Source organism: Gallinula chloropus (assembly GCF_964237585.1).
Source record: "Gallinula chloropus genome assembly, chromosome: 2".
NCBI classification, from domain to species: domain Eukaryota; kingdom Metazoa; phylum Chordata; class Aves; order Gruiformes; family Rallidae; genus Gallinula; species Gallinula chloropus.
The window spans coordinates 144,106,518-144,124,138 of record NC_140086.1 but is presented as its reverse complement, the minus strand read 5'-3'; the positions used below and the strand labels follow the sequence as shown (position 1 = coordinate 144,124,138).

The following is a 17,621-nucleotide window of genomic DNA, read 5'->3' as shown; positions in this document are numbered from 1 at the left end:
TAAAACTGAAGTTTTTTACTGTTGAAATTGAACTGTACATGTTTACTACAGGAAAAATATCAACTCTTGTTTAACAAGACATTATACATCAATAAGCAATAACCTTGTGGAGGATTTGCAATCACCTGGTCTATAAAAACAAGCAGGACAAATAACAGCAATTTATATGCAAAAGTAATGATTTAATGACTATAAGCAAGACAAAGCAATAGAATTGTGCTTCTTTTGCAGACTGGAGACAATGAAATGTTTAACTACAATTTTCCCGTACAAACATGAAACAATATCCATATAGAATAAACACCCTCACAAATGTATAACTGATGGGTGATGAACACACACGAAGTTCGACCAAAGCAAAGCACAAACTGAAAAGTGTTCTGGGCTGTTCATATTTTATGGTGGAAAAGTTCCTTCTGCCGAAAAAAAAAACCCACCTCAAAAACAAACCCCTTAGAAGCCTCTAATAAAATGCACCTATTTGCAGGCCATTAGAGGAGGCATTCTCCACAATTTATTGGAAATATTAAAGTACCTGTTAAATTTTAATGAAGTTAGTACTGTACCATATACATATATATTAAAACAAATTTAGATAAAATGCCTTCATCCAGCGACTTGCCGGTTCCTTAAATTTTATACCAAATAGTTTATGGCTTCTGTAATGATTCCATGTGCTTTTAAGAACACAGTCCCACCACACCAAAAAAAAAAATGTAATGAAACAGGTCAGACTTCCATGTCCATTAACTTTTTTCTTTTTTTTCTTTTTTTTTTCTTTTTGTTCACTGCATCACTTCAACATTTGGTAAAGTAAAAACGTATCACTTGGAAAAAGAGACAATGCCAGTAAAATCCTTTTAAGATTGCCAATTGCCTCCAGGTTATCAGAGACTTGAATGTGCTTTCCCAATACTGTAGCTCTCACACGCAAAGTGTTTCTTGCAGTATGAGCAAAGCTCAAACAGGCGGCATCTGCAAGGGTCGAACCAGTAAATTTAACAACCATATCATGAGTGCATGAAACACAATATTTTCTTTATAGTATTTATAAATATATCATACAATACTGTTTCCTGTTATGTCATATACCAATATGGCATTGTACAATAAGCATAATGCCATCTGATTCTTACAAAAGCGAATCATTTAAACAAGTCAGTAAATAAAACGGTAATACCCGCTTTTAGGCATACAGATTGTAAAACTGAAGTTTACTTTTCTTTTGATCGGTTCTGCGCAGCAACAGAGAAGTAAAAGATGCAACATAAGAATCAAAATGGCTAATACGCAAAAATCGTTATTCACAGTGACATGGCTACATATATGCATTATTCTATGCATATTCTTTCCGTTTTGTTGGATTTCAAGATGAAAAAGCACTTGCTTTCTACAGGTTCACAAAACAGCATAAGAACAATAACAATCGAAGAGAACGCAGTGGAGGAGTTAGTCTGGATTAACAAACTACTTCCCGGGATTTGTATCAACTTCTGGAGACTCCCGAGACCAGATGATGGGGACTGAAACAACTTCCGCATCACTCAGCACAGGTGAAGGTGTAACTTTTGTTTGCTTCCCAGTCCTCTGAAATCAATTTACATTTCAATCTCGCGTTTCCATTAACGTCCATCCTGAATGCCACCTAGTCGCCTTTTATAGCCAAGTTCAGTGTCACTACAAAAGAAAGCAATTTGGACGATAGTCACATGGATTAGCATCTATAAAGCTGTAATGGCATGGAGAGATCTATATAAAGGGGGATGGGTGGGTGGGGGTGGGGCGGTAGCCTGGTTGGCACATCAACCAGATGAAGTGGCCGAGGAGCCATTTATTGATGTTTTCCGCGCTCTGTTGGTAAAGGAGGACTGGTGGTTACTGCTGGGGCTGCTGCTGGTGCCGTTCATGGTGCTGGAGATGTGGGGGAACTGGGGGTGAGGAGACTGGACTGGCGTGCTGGGGCTGGGCAAACAGGAGGAGGTGGAGGGGATGCCTCCTGCCGGGCTGCTCGCCTTGTCGCTCCCAGAGTCACTTTCCAGCTCCCCGCTATTATTCAAGCCTTCCCTCTGGTGACTGATCTTCATCCTCTTGCAAGTAGGTCGGACCCGGTATTTCAAGGGGAGAGGCCCGTTCTGCAAGGCAAAGGGGAAACCCCGGTAAGTACCCTCCCCAGTCCAAGACTGACCCTCTCACACCCCGCAGGAAGGCACGCCGAGGATACTCACCCGTCTCCAGGTGTAGATGTAGGCAATATCCATTAGGGTGTAGTAGTCCTTCAGAGGCTCCTCTTCATACATCACATCGATCTGTTCAAGATACAAATCCTGGCATTAAGGATCATCCGGGCATTTACCCCTGGCTAGTATTTGCTCTGCGGTGACAGTAACCCTGCTGCCATATATATTGGAAAATTTTAAAAGTGCTATACAAAACCCAGCAGAGAATAGGGAATTTTTGTGTCTATTAGGTATGCTTTAAATATGTTAAGGAGCAATTAATTGGTACCTTGTCGTTTACAGCAATAAAAAAATTACATGGCACTACCAAACTCTCTGGGTAGTTATCTTAAAAATAATGTTCGTGACCCCATCAACGCAGTGTACATACCAGTCAGCGCTTGCTGGAACTGGCTGTAATGAGAAAATGAATGCCAACAATTTTGGTTTTAAACCCCTCTTTCCTCCCAGGTACCTGGAAAGTGTTAGGTATATCCATTTTACTCCGCAGGAACTTCCTTAGATGCATCACTGTCATTGCTGCTGGGCAGCGTAAGTATCTCTTGTCATTCACCTGATGGCACAGTAAAGAAAAATAAGTCTACTGAGAACAAGCAATTACTTCCACCAAAGTTTTATTCTGACATCTTGTGATAATTTTTTAAAAAGTAAACTTTACTAAATTATTAATTTTAATCATTTCTGCTGCCTTGGAAGGAACAGAAACTGGTAAATGAAAGTGGTAAATGAAGTGGTAAATGAAAGTTCCAGAATAAGTAATTAAAAAAATTCAACTACTTTTATACATAAATATTTTGATCTCCCAGCAAATATCTTTTTAGAATACATGCAGGTATGACATGTTGATTTTCAAAATTAATTATTAATTTATCGCAGAGCGCTTTAAAAGTAACACTGCAGGTATATTTTAATTTCAAAAAGTTGTTTACATATACAGGTGTAGGAAGGCGTTTGACCTCTTCTGTACTCAGCACCACAATAGGATGTGTGCTCTTTTGTTCTAGACGCACATACCTATGTGTTCTTTTCAGCCACCAACCTGATGTTTGTGTGTGTTAGTTTCCCCTAGAGTAAGGAAAAGTTATTTACCTCTTCCTTTGATTTTTCTTTCTCCTTGTTTCCTTTCCGTTCCAGTCTGTGAGAAGAAATGAAGCAATTACAACAAATAATAAATTGAGCTGCCATCAGTCAGGTAAACATAAAATATTGCCATTCTGGAACTTGCCTATTCTGGTCAAAGAATTCAATGGATAAGCTTATTATCTCGTCGTCTGTTATAATTCTTTTGTCTTCGTCAGCCACTTCTCCCCTGTCTTCATTAGAGCCATTGGCAGCTGCACAGAAATTTCCACAATAATTTACATTTTGAAATTCAAATCAGGAAGAATGGCAATTCTCAGTAACAAGAAAAAAAAAGCTCCACAGTAATATTATGAATTACAGCTACCAAACTGTTAAAACAATAAACTTTTATCATCCTGAATTTACTTCTTAAAATTCTGTCATGGTGATACACAATTTGTAAGTTACAAAGGAAACAGTAAAGCATCTAGGGCAATGCTACATTTATTAAAGTCGCGAACGAGAAGCTTTTACCATCAGCCGACGGATGAGCAGCATAAAAATCCCTTCTTCTTTTCATTTCATCTAGATGGAAAAGCATATATTTTCCTTTTAGTATATAGTCTGCAACCCCTAGTACTGACATAAGATAGCAGTTCTGGTTTTGTTTTTTTACTCTTCAGAAAAAAAGAAAATGCTCTGCAACCATTAGCTACTTACTTTTGAAGAGGCCTGGTACTAGCTTGTATACGATATCTTGGAGAGTTTTATCTGACCTGGAAAAAAAAAAAAAAACACAACCCAAGACATAAAATTAAGTAGATGAAGTGATGTTTCAATCCAAGCAGCAGCTCCTCATTTATAATCTTTCAAAACAATGAGGCATCTTATACAAAGTGGGAAAGTAGTCATAAAAAGTTAACTTAGAAGACCTTGTAATCAAACTAAGACTGCTCTAAATACTGCTATAAAACAAAACTCATCTGTGATACCCCAACTTAAAAAATAATTCTCTTGGACTGAAGGAAGGCCTTCAAAAATATTTTCTAGGGAGGACATGTAAAGACAGCAAGAGTAACACTCGACAAGAAAATTGTTTCTGAAAGGAACAGCCTGATTTAAAGGCTGTTGACTCTTAGCTTGGAAGAGTTTTCATGACTAGGAGCTATGGCTGGAATGAAGCATGACTGGGAGATAGAGAAAGCAGAGGTAAAAAATGTCGGGAAGAGGCATTGCATCAGTGGCTGGCATATGCAAAGAAAAAAAAATGGGGGGGAAGGAACCAAAACCCCCAACCCAACTCCCCAAAACTTTCTGTCTTGCATCCAGAGAAATCTTCAATTTCAATCAATGACAAAACTTGAAAGAGAGAGCATACACAGAGTTGGCTTGTAAATTGACAAGTCCTTTCAGATTTAAATCGCAGGCGAAGAGATAACATCGACACGACTACCGCTGGTCTCCCCATATAAAGTACAATAAGAGATGCAGGGTACACATTGCATCTTTCTCCTACCTTATATTCAAAAGCGGTCGAGTTTTGTGAACTTGGACATCACAGATAGGACAATACTTGCTGGTCTCCAAGTAACGCACGATACAGGTCTTACAGACTGTAAGGCAAACACGAAAGCCTTAAGCATGGTCGTAGGTGACGCTCAGATATGCATAGATCGAGGTGCGATTTTCTAAACTATGCAAGCTAGAGCAAATCGTCCATTGTCAGCAGCGCGCTGCTTAAGCTAAACAAATACCCAAATAAACTGCAATTACCATGAAAAGGAGACGCTTAGAGCACATATATTATTACTTTAACAAAGACTGTAGCGCCGTCGTCAGAAAAACTGCACCGCGGCCGGGCCACCTATTTCCCAGCCCGTCGGGGAGGCGGAGGGGCGGCGGGTGGACCCGAGCGCCTCCGGGGGTTTCGGGTTGGGTTGGGTCGCGGGTTTTTTGTTGGGTTTTTTGTGCTCCCGGGATGCCGGGAAAGGTGGGAAGCGGCGAGGGGGGGGTGGGGGAGGCGGGGGGGAGGGGAGGGGGGAGGAAACAACGCGGAGCGCTCGATAGTACTTACAGGAGTGGAGGCACTCTATGATGGTTGTTGCATCAATGAAGTACCCGCCACAGAGCACGCACATGAGATGGGGGTTTAGCTCGGTTATTTTGATTCTGGTTGTTCGGTGCATTTTGGCGTGGCCAGGGGCGGCTCTGAAAGACACACACACAGGACCGATCAGCGGGGACGAGCGCGGCGGCGTCCCAGGTGCCGAGATCCGGCGCGTCCCCTTCCCCCGTGCAGTCGCATCCCCCGGCGCAGGGGGAAGATAAAGCGCGGAAGGCGGCGGCGCGGGGCCGGGCGGCAGGCGAGGGCCGGTCCCGAGGCCGGCGGGGCGTCCCCGCCCCGCCCCTCCCCGCACCGGGCCGGCCTGGGCACAGCCCCGCGGAGGCGCGGTCGCGCCGCTGCACCCACCGCGCCGCTCCCCGGTGGGCACGGGCTCTCCCCGCGGCGCGGCGGGGGACCGGCTGGCTCGGGCTCTCCGGGCGGCTCGGCGGCGATGCGGCGGGGCGGAGGGGCGCTCCGGGCGGGGGGATGGCCGGGCACCGGGCTGCCGGCGAGCAGCACAAAGGGGAACCAGCGCCTCCCGGTGCGGCTGCCCTGGCATTTCCGGAGAGCGGGGAGGGGCGGCGGGGGGAGGGACGGGGGGGGACACGCACCTCGGAGCGGGGCCGGGCACCGGGGCGGCGGGGCCGGCCCGCGAGAGGGGTCCGGGCGGCTGCCGCTGCTGCTCGGTGCCGATCCGGATCTGCTCCGCTCTCCGAGGGGGTTGCTATAGCAACTTACACTTACACTTGGCATCCTGCCACCGCTGGGAACACACGAGAGCCGGGCGGGGGGGCGGTCGAGGGGGGGGGGCGGGACGGGCCGAGCCGAGCCGGGCCAGGGGGTGGGACGCGGGGCCCGGGGGCTGGCGGAGGGGGTGGAGGAGCCGAGGAGCCCGCGGGGGTCTGGGAGCCCGATTGCGAGGGGAGAAGGGCGGGAGGAAGAGCGTGGGGGTGACTACCAGCCCGGGCGGGGTCGGTGTGCCGTAGCCCGGAGGGTGCCGAGAAGCGGTGCGGAGCGACCCGGGCGGCGGGGGAGGCTCCGAGCGCGGGGCTGAGCCGGGCTTTGGGGTCTCAGCCCGGAGGAGGCGAGTGCCAGAGGCTCCTCCCGAGCCTCGGCCATTTCGGATCCTCTCAGGGGCCTCTCTCCACGTCGACTCGGTGCGAGGAGCTGGTCTGCGATCGCTCCTCTCCCCCTCCGCTCCCTCCCTCCGCCAAGCCGCGCCGCGCTCTCGGGGACCGAGCCCCCAGCACCGCCAGCGGGGTGCCGATCCCCGGCTCCCGCTCCGCGCCGCCGGCATCCCTTCTCCCCTTTCCTCCTTTCTCTCCTTCCTTCCTTTCTCTCTCTTCCCCCGCCCCTCAACTCTTTCTCTCTTTCTCTCCTTCCCCCTCTCTTTTGACTCCCGTTTGAAAAGCCTCCCGCGGACGAAGCGAGCGCAGTGCAAAGTTTTGCAAGAGATGGAAAGAGATTTGCAGCACCAGGGTAAGGTGTTTGGACGGGAGAAAACAAGTCTCCGGATAGTTAAACAAGTCCCCTTTTCAGCAATAAAGCACACCGAGGACTGGGGGGAAAGCCCAAACTGACTTTAAACGGTACATTAGTGACAACATGCGAAGGACCATGTGACCAGATCATTCCAAAAGCTAAATCAACACCTTGTCAACACAATGCAGCGACAAGAGTGAAAAACAAATGTCATTTTCACAGTCTGAAACCCGTAAACCCCCATCGGATGCACTGGCACGAACGTTAGATGCACACATACTATTTAAAATGAGAGGGAATAAGAGGTAAAAGGGAAAGTACACCGGGGGAAAAAAAAAAAAAAAGCCCCGTCAGCCACGTCAATAGCAAAGTAAATTATTTTCTGACAACCAGATCCTGAAAAATGTAACGTAGCATCGTTGCTCCAACGCAAGCTATTCCTTTCCCTACGCCAGTGGTCCCAGCACAGCAGCTCCTATTCCTGGTCCCCACTCTTCCCGAGACAGAGCTTGGGAGCCACCTCTCACTGCAGCGAGCTGGAGAAGTCTCAAGATGCGAGGTTCTCCCCAGCCACTCGCAAACTTCGATCTTAGGCAGCGAAAAAACCAACCAACCAACCAAACAAAACACAACAAAAACCCCACCAAGCTTTCTGAAAACTTTGAATTGCGTCCAAACTGCCCAGGACAGGGGTACAATATTCCTCAAGAAGTGTGCACAGCGCCAACGAGCGACCCTAGCCAGGAAACTTCTCTTGCTGCTGCAGTAGAACCCTCGAGTGAACAGCAGATAAAACTCCCCCAGCATCAAACCACAGCCAGCCAGCACACAGAAAAGCAAAGTACAAGAAGTACCGAGCGAGATCAGGTCCCCAAAGCTGTTCTTAGCCCGGTGCGGGAAAGCAAGAGTCCCTGCTGCGGTTTCAATGTCGCTTTCAGGGTCCCTGACCCTCCGCTTCTTACTTTTAAACTGACACGGAGAGCTTGCTTTTCCCAGAAAACGCAGAGCTCGGGCTTCTGCGCTCCTCCATGAAGAGTCCAGAGCCCTGAAGCCGGCGGCTCTGAGGTCCCCTTATGTCCTCAGACATGGGCAGGCTGCCTTCACGGTTCTGTGTTTTATTTGTTCAAGCCACTACCTTATAATTCATAAATATCTGAACTGAAAAACCCAGCAGTGACCGAGGTCACGCAAGTCGGCTGACCGAGAATTCCTTCCCAGCCCTGCCAGACTGGGACAAACCTTTCAAGATATTAACGCGTTTATTTCACGCAGGCGTAGCCCCCTTCCTAAATGGAGGGGGATTAAATTCAACCGTGAAACCTGTTTTGTCGAAGCAACCTCTAAACGCGGATTATTTATTGCCCAAAGTTTGCACATTTTCAACGTCCTATAAGATATCTCTGAAATCGGTGGGTTTTCTCCAGCGAGCTGAACCAGGTGCCTTTCCTCTCCCCAAAAGCCACCCGGGCAGGCACACGCGTGTCCATGCCTACGGGTACGCGACACGAACCCTGCAGATTTTACTACAGCCGCCTGAGCAGAACATTTTGGTACGAGGGAAAGCCCTTCAGATTTTTTTTTCTCTTCTCTGCTCGTGCTGATAGCACGGCGAATACCAACACTTCACACAGTCAATACAAACAGCCCCTTAGCCAGGGACGTATATATTTTACACACTGACACACGGAACAACCGAACGTAAAATATACGGAGATAATACCCGCCAGAAGTAAACACTGCCAGCCAACTGATTATTTAGAGGCCTTAAACGGGTTATGTCAAAATGAAGAAAAACAGAAGTGCATTCTCCTGCTAAGAATCTGCCCCATTATTAAAAATCTATAAAGGCAATAAGCTATCAAACCTTGCTCGACGGGTCTCTAACAGAAAACACATAGACAAAAAACAAAAGCATCGCTGGGGTGGGTTTGCGTGGCTTGCACCCGTCTCCTCTCGGAAAACTCTCTCATCAGGAATAAAGAAGCCGTCGTTCTACATCTTCGCCCATTATCAGTCAGAGCCACTTTTACTATCTATCGAGCGGGTTATTACTCTTTCGCTTAAGAATGGCCACATATGTTTTAAAAGAGGGACGGTGCTTCATTCAGAGAAGGCACACGGAGCTCAAATGTCTCTGCCCAGCTCGCTGCAGCGAGGAAGAGACCTGAATATTGGCAAGAGAGTGCAAAAGGACCCCAATCCCCTAAATCGCCTCCCTGGAACTAGGTGAAGGACACGATCCATCTACTTAAAAAGCATGCAAAAATGTTAATTTTGTACTTGGTAAGCGATCAGGTAGGTCAACCCTCCGAGTCCCTGGCAAACTGCAAGACAAGTCTGTCTCAGTCTCCAGGACGCACTGCACAGTCACTCCAAGGAGTTTTATTGGACTGTATTTCAGAATTACCCCGGGTTTCGGCACAGTCCCATAAAGGGAGTTGCTCTGACCACTGCGGACTCCGAAAAAAAAAAAAATTAAAAAAAAAAATCCTTTAAATGCCAAGCTTGCAAATGGGCACACACGCCCTGGTTTTCCTCAACTTTTCTGAAGAGTGGAGGAGTGAATCAAAGTTTCTAGAGGCTGAAAAGTGACTATCTCACTTTTAGAGAAATGCGATTTTTCTGCTTCTTTTTACCTGATTATTTGCAAATATTTACAGTAAACACAGAGGAACGTCCCGCGTTACATACCGCCAAGGCCATACAGTTAGAAAAACATACAGCAGCAACTTTCCAGGGCTGCCCACCAGCAGCACGAGGAGCCCATTCCTGACATCTTGTAAGTCCTGACAAAGGATTTCATGTAAATTTACCCCTCCCGGGCTCAAGAGGAAAAAAAACCCCACAACAATCAGAGAAAAGAAATTTTTAAAAAAACCAACCAAACCCTGCGTCCCACAGACACATCACCTTTGCTCCAAAGGCTCCAGCAAACCGCATGCCCCAGCTCCCCAAGATCGCAGCCAAACTGCTACCCTCACCCCTCCAAAAAAAAGTTATTTCTCGGCGTTAGACCCCCTTTTCCTCCCCCAGCAGGCGCAAACCCCCAAACTTCAGCATTTCGAGCAGAAATGTAAGAGGAGACATTGGAAACAACTGGGAACCGCCATCTTACAACCCATCCAATTTCACACAAGTACTTGTCCAACTTAAGTTAATAACATTTTCTGCTGGGTGCCCCGACGCCTAACAACCCCTCCAGGAGGATCGCTACCCCCCGCTGGCTCTATCTCTATAAAATGGGTGCGTTATCTGACATTTTAACCTCCCCCAGACACATTTCTTTCGGGGAGGACTGAAATCACTTGACCCAGGCAGCTCCAGATTTCACGAACGTCCCTGTTTAATCAAAATCTGCCTTTAAACAAAGGGCGCTCAGGCCGGGCTGGCAGCAGGGTCTGGAAATATAAATATTCTCCTCGGGGGCCATGTGCACAGAAAGGTTTTAGGGGGCGTCTGGAGAAAGAAAGGAACTAAAATTTGCAAATGTGGGTGCGTAACGCGAGCGAGTGCACGGGCTGCTGCTGCGTGTCTATATGTGTGTGTGTGTGGCTGGAGCAGCCTGTCAGCGCTTTTCCCATACGGAGAGCTCGGGGGACACCTAGGCTCCCCTTTGCAGCCCCCAAACCGGCCGAAAACCGCCGCCGAGCCCCCTTCGCCCCCCGCCCTTGGTAAGGCGACACCTCGCTTCATACGTACCCGGAAAACGGAGCCGGTGGGTGATGATCGGAGCGGCCAAAAAAGACAATGAAAGTTAAAAGTCGTTCAGCAGAAAATGAATGTGAGCCAAGCGGCCATCTTGAAATGAACTGCAGACGCTGTCAATTGCAATAAGCTTATTGCCGCCGCCGCCGCTGCGCTCCGCTCATTTTAGTTACAAAACACCCGGGTTTTCTCCTCTCGTCCACCGGCCCTTCTCGCTCCCTCGCTCTCCCTCCGAGTTCGCCGCCCGGGCGGCTCAGGCGCTGGGAGCGCAAAGTCTCCCCGGTCCGGATGGGTCCTCTCTCCACCAGCCCATTGTCTCTCCCTCTGCCCCCCGCTCCGCCTCGCGGCCTCGCTCGCGTTCCTTTTTTTATTATTATTATTATTATTACGAGTATTATTGTTGTTGTTATTTCATAGTTGGTGGCGGGGACCCGGGGAGGGAAGGAGGGCGGGCGGGCGGGCGGGCGGGAGGAGGGCGGAGGAGGGAAGAATGCAACGCTGAAGGCACACAGTGGAAACTGACACCGTCCCCAAAATGGCTCGGAGTTCGCCCGCCCCGCCAGCGTCACGTGGGGCGCCTCATTCCTTAAGGGCGGCCTGGGAATTAGCGGCGCTGCCGCCGGGGCCCGGCAGCCTCCCCGTGACCCAATCCCGCAACCCGGCCGCCTCCTCCCCCCCCCCACTCCCCACTCCTCCTCCGCCCCTCGCCTCCCTCCTCCCCTCCCCCGCCTGCCGCCCCCTCCCCTCCCTCCCTCCCTTCTTCCCTCCCTCCCCTCCCCCCGGCCCTGCACGCGCTCGCCCGCGCGCCGCCGATGCCTCCTTTTCCTCGCCGCGCCGCCCGCCCGCCCCGACCCCCGGCCCCGCTCCCGCGGCTCCCGCCCGCCTCCCTCCGCCCGTGGCAGCCCGATGTCTCCTTCCCCGCGCTCCCTCCGCCCGCGCCGCCGCTCCCATTAAGCCCCTCCGCCTGTCGCCCTCGCCGCCCCCGCTCCCCTCCGAGCTGCCACCCGAGCTCCGCGCTCCCCACTCCCCCGCCCCGTTCTCCACCCGTCCACCCCAATTCCCCCCGCCGCCACCCATCCTGATCGCCGTCCTCCTCCAGCCCCCCCCCCCCCCAACCCCGACCAACCGCGACGTGCGTCCCCCGCCCGGCCCGGCGCTGCCCTCTCCATCCTCCCCACGCCGCAGCCCCCCTGCCCGCACACCCGCCGACCCCACACGCCGGCCCCGGCCCCCTTTCCTCGCCTCCCTCCGCGCACTTGTTGCGCGCTCCCACCCGCGGCCGCCCCGCACGCCCCGTCCCGCCGCGGAGCGAGCCCACGCGGGACACCGCGCCGCGGCCTCGCGCCCCCGCCGCCTCGTGCGCGGTGCGCGCTGCCCGCCTCCCGCACGCGGCCGCGGGACGCACCGCTCGTCCGGCCGCTGCTGGCGTCGGGGCGACACGTCCCCGCGGGGGCCGCGCCGACGCTTTCCCGCCCAGAGCCGCGGCCCCCGGCCCCAGCCCTCCCCGGCGCCTCCCCAGCGGTGGCGGGAGCGCGTGTCGCGGAGAGCCGCGGTGTTTCTCCCCCCCCGCCCCCCGCTCCCCGCCCCGCGAAGGGAAAAGAGAGCGCCGAAAGCTGCCGCCGCCCGAGCGGGCGGGAGGGAAACGGGGAAGCCTTCGCAGGCGCCGAGGACGAGACGCCGCCCGCAGCCCGAACGTCGGGCACCGGGGAGGGAAGCGCCCGGCTCCGCGCTAGCTATGCGGCGGGGCGGCGAGGGCCCGCCCGCCGCCGCGCTTCCTCCGCGGGGTGGCTTTCCGCCGCCCTGCCGGCAGGTGCGGGCGGGCTCCGCGGCGCAGCCAGCGAGAAGTGGCTCCGCGGCCGCCACCGGAGCCAGCGGGAGAGGCGAGCAGCGACCCCGCCGCCGGGCGCGGAGCGGCCCCGAGAGAGGGGAAGCTGCCGTCGAGCCGGAGCCGACACCGAGCTCCGCTCAGCCCGCGGACTAGCGGCTTTCTGTGCGGCGCCCCGGCTCCACAAAACTAAATTAAATTCGAGCCCTCCGTGCAGCGGACCAGCCTTTATTCTTAGCCGAGATGTAACATCGGCTGCAGCGAAATAACAAAGCGCGATGGGGCAATTTAGCCAAAGCCGCGCCGCGGCCGCGGCACGGGAGGCAGGGGTTTGCGCCTCACCGAGCTGCTCCGACGTTTAGCATCTTACTTTTTAGGTACAGCTAATTCACCCTCGGAAACTGCGGGACGGGGGCGAATACATTTTATTGGATCGCGGGGGAAAAATACTCCGTGACAATCGTCCGAATACACAAAACAGAAGGAATGCTTTGAAGACACGCCAGTTAAGCGAAGATTTAACAACAGTTAATTAAAAAAAAATATGACGCGAGCAAGGAATACCAAGCGCGGTCATAAAAACCAGATATTTCACTTAATTTGTATTCAAGGACTTAAAAAAAAAAAAAGAACAGTTTGCATGAAGAGATGAAAGACATTTGTCATTGAGAAGACACAGGAATGAGAGTACTTCAGCTCAGCAGGCTGACACCTTCCTTCAATCACATCTGAGTCGCTCTTTCTAGACTTTTTGCAGCGTCTTTTAGTTTTCCAACTAAATCCTAAGAGATGAAATACTGCCTTAGAATAAACATTTTTTAAAAGGTCGGCTGGAGGAACGTAGTATTTTTTTATATATACAGAGAGACAAGGGAAACCAGCACCTTATGCCACAAAGAAATGTTGCAACTGCTGAACAATGCCAGCAAGTAATTAAATAGCTTCCCATTTTACAACAGAGCATGAAAAGTGGGAACTGAAGGAAAACACCTTTTAACATATATTATCTATTAAAATAGATCACTGCTTTTAACACAGAGATTTTATCAGCACCGTTATGATGCTTGACGCTGACGTTTGCTCCAGGCTTTGAAGTACTTGTATACATTTCTAAAATACTGAAAATATTTAGAGTGCAATTTTGTCCTAGGTCCATTCTCCAGCCAGAGCGTGGCAGATTTAAACAAGTCAGCAAACAGATTAAACCCACTCATTAGTGAGGGAAGGGTGACTTTTGAGGCACACATTAAAACAGCAGAGGTGCAAACCTGATGCTTTCATATCTTGCTTTTCCTCTCCCACCCCAAACCCTCTTCCCAGTCCTCCCGAGTTTGGTCACTTCCAAGCATTACAATACCTCTATTGTTCAGTTACACATTTAAATCGCTAAACAAAGATGAACATTTGTTTCAGAACATTTTTTACATGTCATTAAGAGCACTGAAGTGCCTTCAGTCTGTTCCCTGTTTTTACTCATCGAACATTTAAATCATTGAACCAGCTTCTTTAATCATTTCTCAAAACCATGAGAAATCAGACTTTCAGAAAAAAAAAAGTCTTTCCTCCCACACACACATACATATATATTACAATTATGAAAACAAAGACACAACATTTATGCATGTATGTAAACCACTCCCCATGCATAAAATCAGTTACTTCACAACTTTATTTGAGAAGACCAGAAAATTACACTTAGATAATTTTTATAGAAGATTCTTCCCTACCCTCCCAGTCCCGGATTTTTAAAATTCTTATTATTTTTTAAAATCTTGATAAAGTTATATATGATTTCATTTTGATTGGCAAGTTGTTAAAAAAGATTTACACCCACAGCTGGAGCCAAGCATAGAAATAATGATGAAGGAAAGAAGTACCTGTAATTGCTCCATTGTGCAACTAAACCTAACATCTGGGTGTGATCCTGAATCACTGTTCTGAAGAAAAAAAAAAAAAAAGAGCCTGTTTTAATTAAAAAAAAATTAAAATTATGAAATTGCTCTGAAGGTGCTAGTACAGTACCTCTACGTTTAAGGTCACCAAGTAGGAAGGCTGGTAAGTTTTATGAAGTTGATTGCTCTAAATTAAAAGCAAAGAGCACAGAAAAAAGTCAGGTATCAGCACTGAAACAGACTAAAGAAACACTTTGATGAGAGAAAATTACCTTGATCTGATAGTCCAAGCGCCAAGACACATCAGTTATATGGAGAGGAGATCTGCCTATACTGAAAGACACAACAGTTAGAAGTTCCCTACTCTAAAAGAAAACATTTTCTCAAGATGTTCATCAATAAAGTACTTTTTTTTTATGACCCTTGTGATGCTTCTTGAAAAGTTCAAATAGTACGAGTAGAAAGGAGGAAGCAAAGTTTGAACAGCTGTTTTCCAAAGTTTGTTACAGATGTACCTTTTTTTTTTAATGGCACAATATTTCTTACTTTAATCAGCTAGAGTAGGTGCATAAGTGTTTTCCAGGACAGTTTTAATTAGCTGCAATAAAAACTATGTATCTGTGCTGACTGAATCACCTACCTTCCCAATAGGATTTCCAAAGCATCCTTGTTTTTCTGAAGGGAAAAAAAAAAGAAAAAAAGAAAGAAAAAGTTTGCTAGGTTCAATACATTCCTATGAGAGAAAACATAAATATGTTAAAATTGTTTCAAAACCTGATATTCGGTGCAAAATTGTTCTATTCTCTCTTTATCCAGTTTACAGTCTTCTAGACACGTGCTACAGGGAAAAAGAATTGATTAGTTTTCCTCTAATATTAACTCGGCGGTGCAGTTTAAAGTAACAATGCTAAAGAAATGGGGTAGCTCCAAAGTACCTTATAGCAGATATGTCAGCTTTCTGCTTTCCTGCCTCCAGAATACACGTTGCAGCCGCAGCATGGCAATGTTTTAATACCGCAGGGTCAATATCTTTCAGGTCTGGATCGTCTAAAATAAATGAATTGCTGATGACACTTCCTCGCCAAATCCCAGCACGCAGCACCAGGAGCTGCTGCTCGCCCTTCGAACGGTATCATTCCCCCCCCTCCGAAAAAACCCTTCAAAATTCAACACGTTTGGCGTTTTAGAGCGAAAGGACGGAGCAAGTAGGCAGGGGGTGAGGAGGGGGAGAGGGGCTGAAGCCCTGGCTGGTGCCCGGGCGGGGCTGCCCGCCGCTGCCCGCCCCGCCGCCCGCCCCGCCGCCTCCGCAGCTGCCCGATAAAAAAAAAACAAAAAAAAAAAGGAAAAAAAAATGAAAAGGGAAAAAAAAAAAAAGAAGAGCGAAACCCTCAATTTCCTCCACAAGCCCCGTCCGCGCTTCTCAGCAGCCCGTCCCCAAAAGCAAGGAGCGGAGCCGGAGCCACCAGCCAGGAGGCGGGGGACCGGTGCTGCCCGCCGCCCCCCCGGGCCGGCACCGCCGGCTCCCTCCGTGCGCGGAGACGGCGGCCGTGTCATTAATGCCACAAAATTAACTTCACCTTCACGCCAGGCTCGCCGTCGGACACGTCCACACGGGAACCCCCCCCCCCCGCCCCAACAACCCAACGCCGGTCGCGATGGAGCGGCAGGGGAAAACCGCCTCCTCGCCCCCTACACGCGGACACGAACGCGCGGGGCACCCCGTCCCGGGCCACCCGCCCCCCATTTTCGACGCGTTTAAGCTTGAAGGAAGCAGGCGCGCATTAGCGATGACACCCCGCGCAGCGGCACCCTGGAGCCGTCCACGGGCGACGCTCCGTGTGGGAGCCGCCGCGTGTGTGTGTTGGTGCGTGTGCGGCCGCCGGCTAACGCAGCCCGGCCACGCGTCTACATACGCGGACACACGCGCGGCGTCGCTAGGTGGAGGCAGCCGGCGCCCGCTTGCGCGCTCCGCGGAGCAGCGCGGCCCGCACCGCTCTCCCCCTCCCCCCGCCGCCGCCGCCTGTCCCGGCGCCACGCCGGCTCTCCCCACGCCTTACCCAGCCCAGCATGGGGGTGATCGAGGAGGCTGCGGAAAGCGGCGCGGAGGAGAGAGGCGTAAGAACGGCGGGGGAAACAACGGGAGTCGCCCAACAAGCGCCACCCGCCCTGCGCGTACGCCGACAGCTCCATTGTGGGCGCCGTGACCTTCGACACGCGCCCACGTGACGCGCGCGCAGCTGATCGCCGCGACGAGGCGGAGCCGCCCGGCGTGGAGCGGGGGGGGAGCGGGAGGAGGTGCCGTCCGCACAGGGTTCCGCGGAGCTCTCAGGGAGCAACACCCCCTCCCACTGCTAGCCGCCCCACTCGTGTTTTATGCGGGGGTGGGGGCCGGGTGCACCCCCCGCTCATCGGCCCTGGCGTTTGCAGTGGGAGGCGATGCTGTTGCTGCCCAGATGCGGGGAAGGATGCGGCGCCTGGCGCAGCAAACCGTCTGTTAGCGCCTATATGCCTCGTCCGTGCTTTTATTTCTCTTACTGAGAAAAAAACCCGCTTATGTCTCCTTAAATCCCTAAAGCGCTGCTGGCTCCAGACGTGGCTGAAGTGCAGATGCCAGCGTGAAGGTTTTAAAGCCCGCAAACTCAAGGTATCCATCGCTGCAGCCCTGCCTCCTGCTCGCCTCAAACATCAGGAACGGACCCTCGCCCTGCCCCGGAGGCTATTTTGCTTGGGAAATCCCTACCATTAGATACGTGTAAGGCAAGGTGATTTTCCCCCCTGCAGTTACAGATACGTGTATCAAGCAACATCTTTTTTCCTAAACCCATGGTTGTGGCAGCTGCAACGCAAGATGAGACTCGAAATAAGGCTGTAACCGAGGTTGCTCTAGCACTTTGCTAAAGGCTTCACGCATCTTGACATCCATAAACCAACAACAGACTGCACAGCCTTCAGAGGTGTACCTCTTAGTAAAGGTACAAATGCCACTTCAAATCACATCCACATTAAGCTAATAAATTCCTAGAGTGAGGCATTGACCTGTTGTGGTAACATTTTATGGCTCTCATGTAGAAACATTGACGCAGTTACAAAAAAAAAATCCTAATTTTGACAATGAAATGTTGTGTGTTCGTATCTCAGCCAAGGACCAAACTAGGACTGAGCTAGTAAAGCGTAGGTAAAGGCCTTACTGTGTCATGGGAATGGAGATGCACGCTGTGTGCAGCCTTTAGAGCTGAAGTCTGAGAACTGCTTTTGGTATCACCTTTTTCTTTGCACGTAGCCATTCTGAATGGACGAGAGCATTACTGCATAAC

At 50.6% G+C, this 17,621-nt stretch overlaps 1 protein-coding gene across 1 annotated transcript; it reads right to left on the bottom strand.

Annotated features, from left to right (window-relative positions):
• Positions 1–1,695: 1,695 nt before the first annotated feature.
• On the bottom strand, positions 1,696–16,502 carry LOC311189105 (uncharacterized protein). Its single transcript, XM_084260685.1, has 19 exons — positions 16,365–16,502; positions 15,243–15,354; positions 15,082–15,145; positions 14,948–14,982; positions 14,580–14,640; positions 14,438–14,494; positions 14,293–14,352; positions 13,142–13,197; positions 12,642–12,670; positions 11,717–12,521; positions 5,374–6,113; positions 4,816–4,912; positions 4,020–4,075; positions 3,834–3,884; positions 3,463–3,571; positions 3,327–3,372; positions 2,692–2,790; positions 2,226–2,306; positions 1,696–2,132 (listed from the first exon to the last, which is right to left on the bottom strand). Exons 1-19 carry the CDS (start codon positions 16,495–16,497, stop codon positions 1,803–1,805), a joined length of 3,021 nt encoding a protein of 1,006 aa, XP_084116811.1. The 5' UTR covers positions 16,498–16,502; the 3' UTR covers positions 1,696–1,802.
• Positions 16,503–17,621: the final 1,119 nt, after the last annotated feature.

Bases quoted from the DNA above. Each gene is read 5' to 3' on its own strand.
- LOC311189105 (XM_084260685.1), bottom strand. From the start codon at position 16,497: ATGGAGCTGTCGGCGTACGCGCAGGGCGGGTGGCGCTTGTTGGGCGAC. The intron at 4,076-4,815 runs GTAGGAGAAAGA...TTTTTTTTCCAG, and splicing joins CGACCGCTTTTGAATATAAG to GTCAGATAAAACTCTCCAAG. The intron at 3,885-4,019 runs GTAAGTAGCTAA...TTTTCCATCTAG, and splicing joins AGTACCAGGCCTCTTCAAAA to ATGAAATGAAAAGAAGAAGG.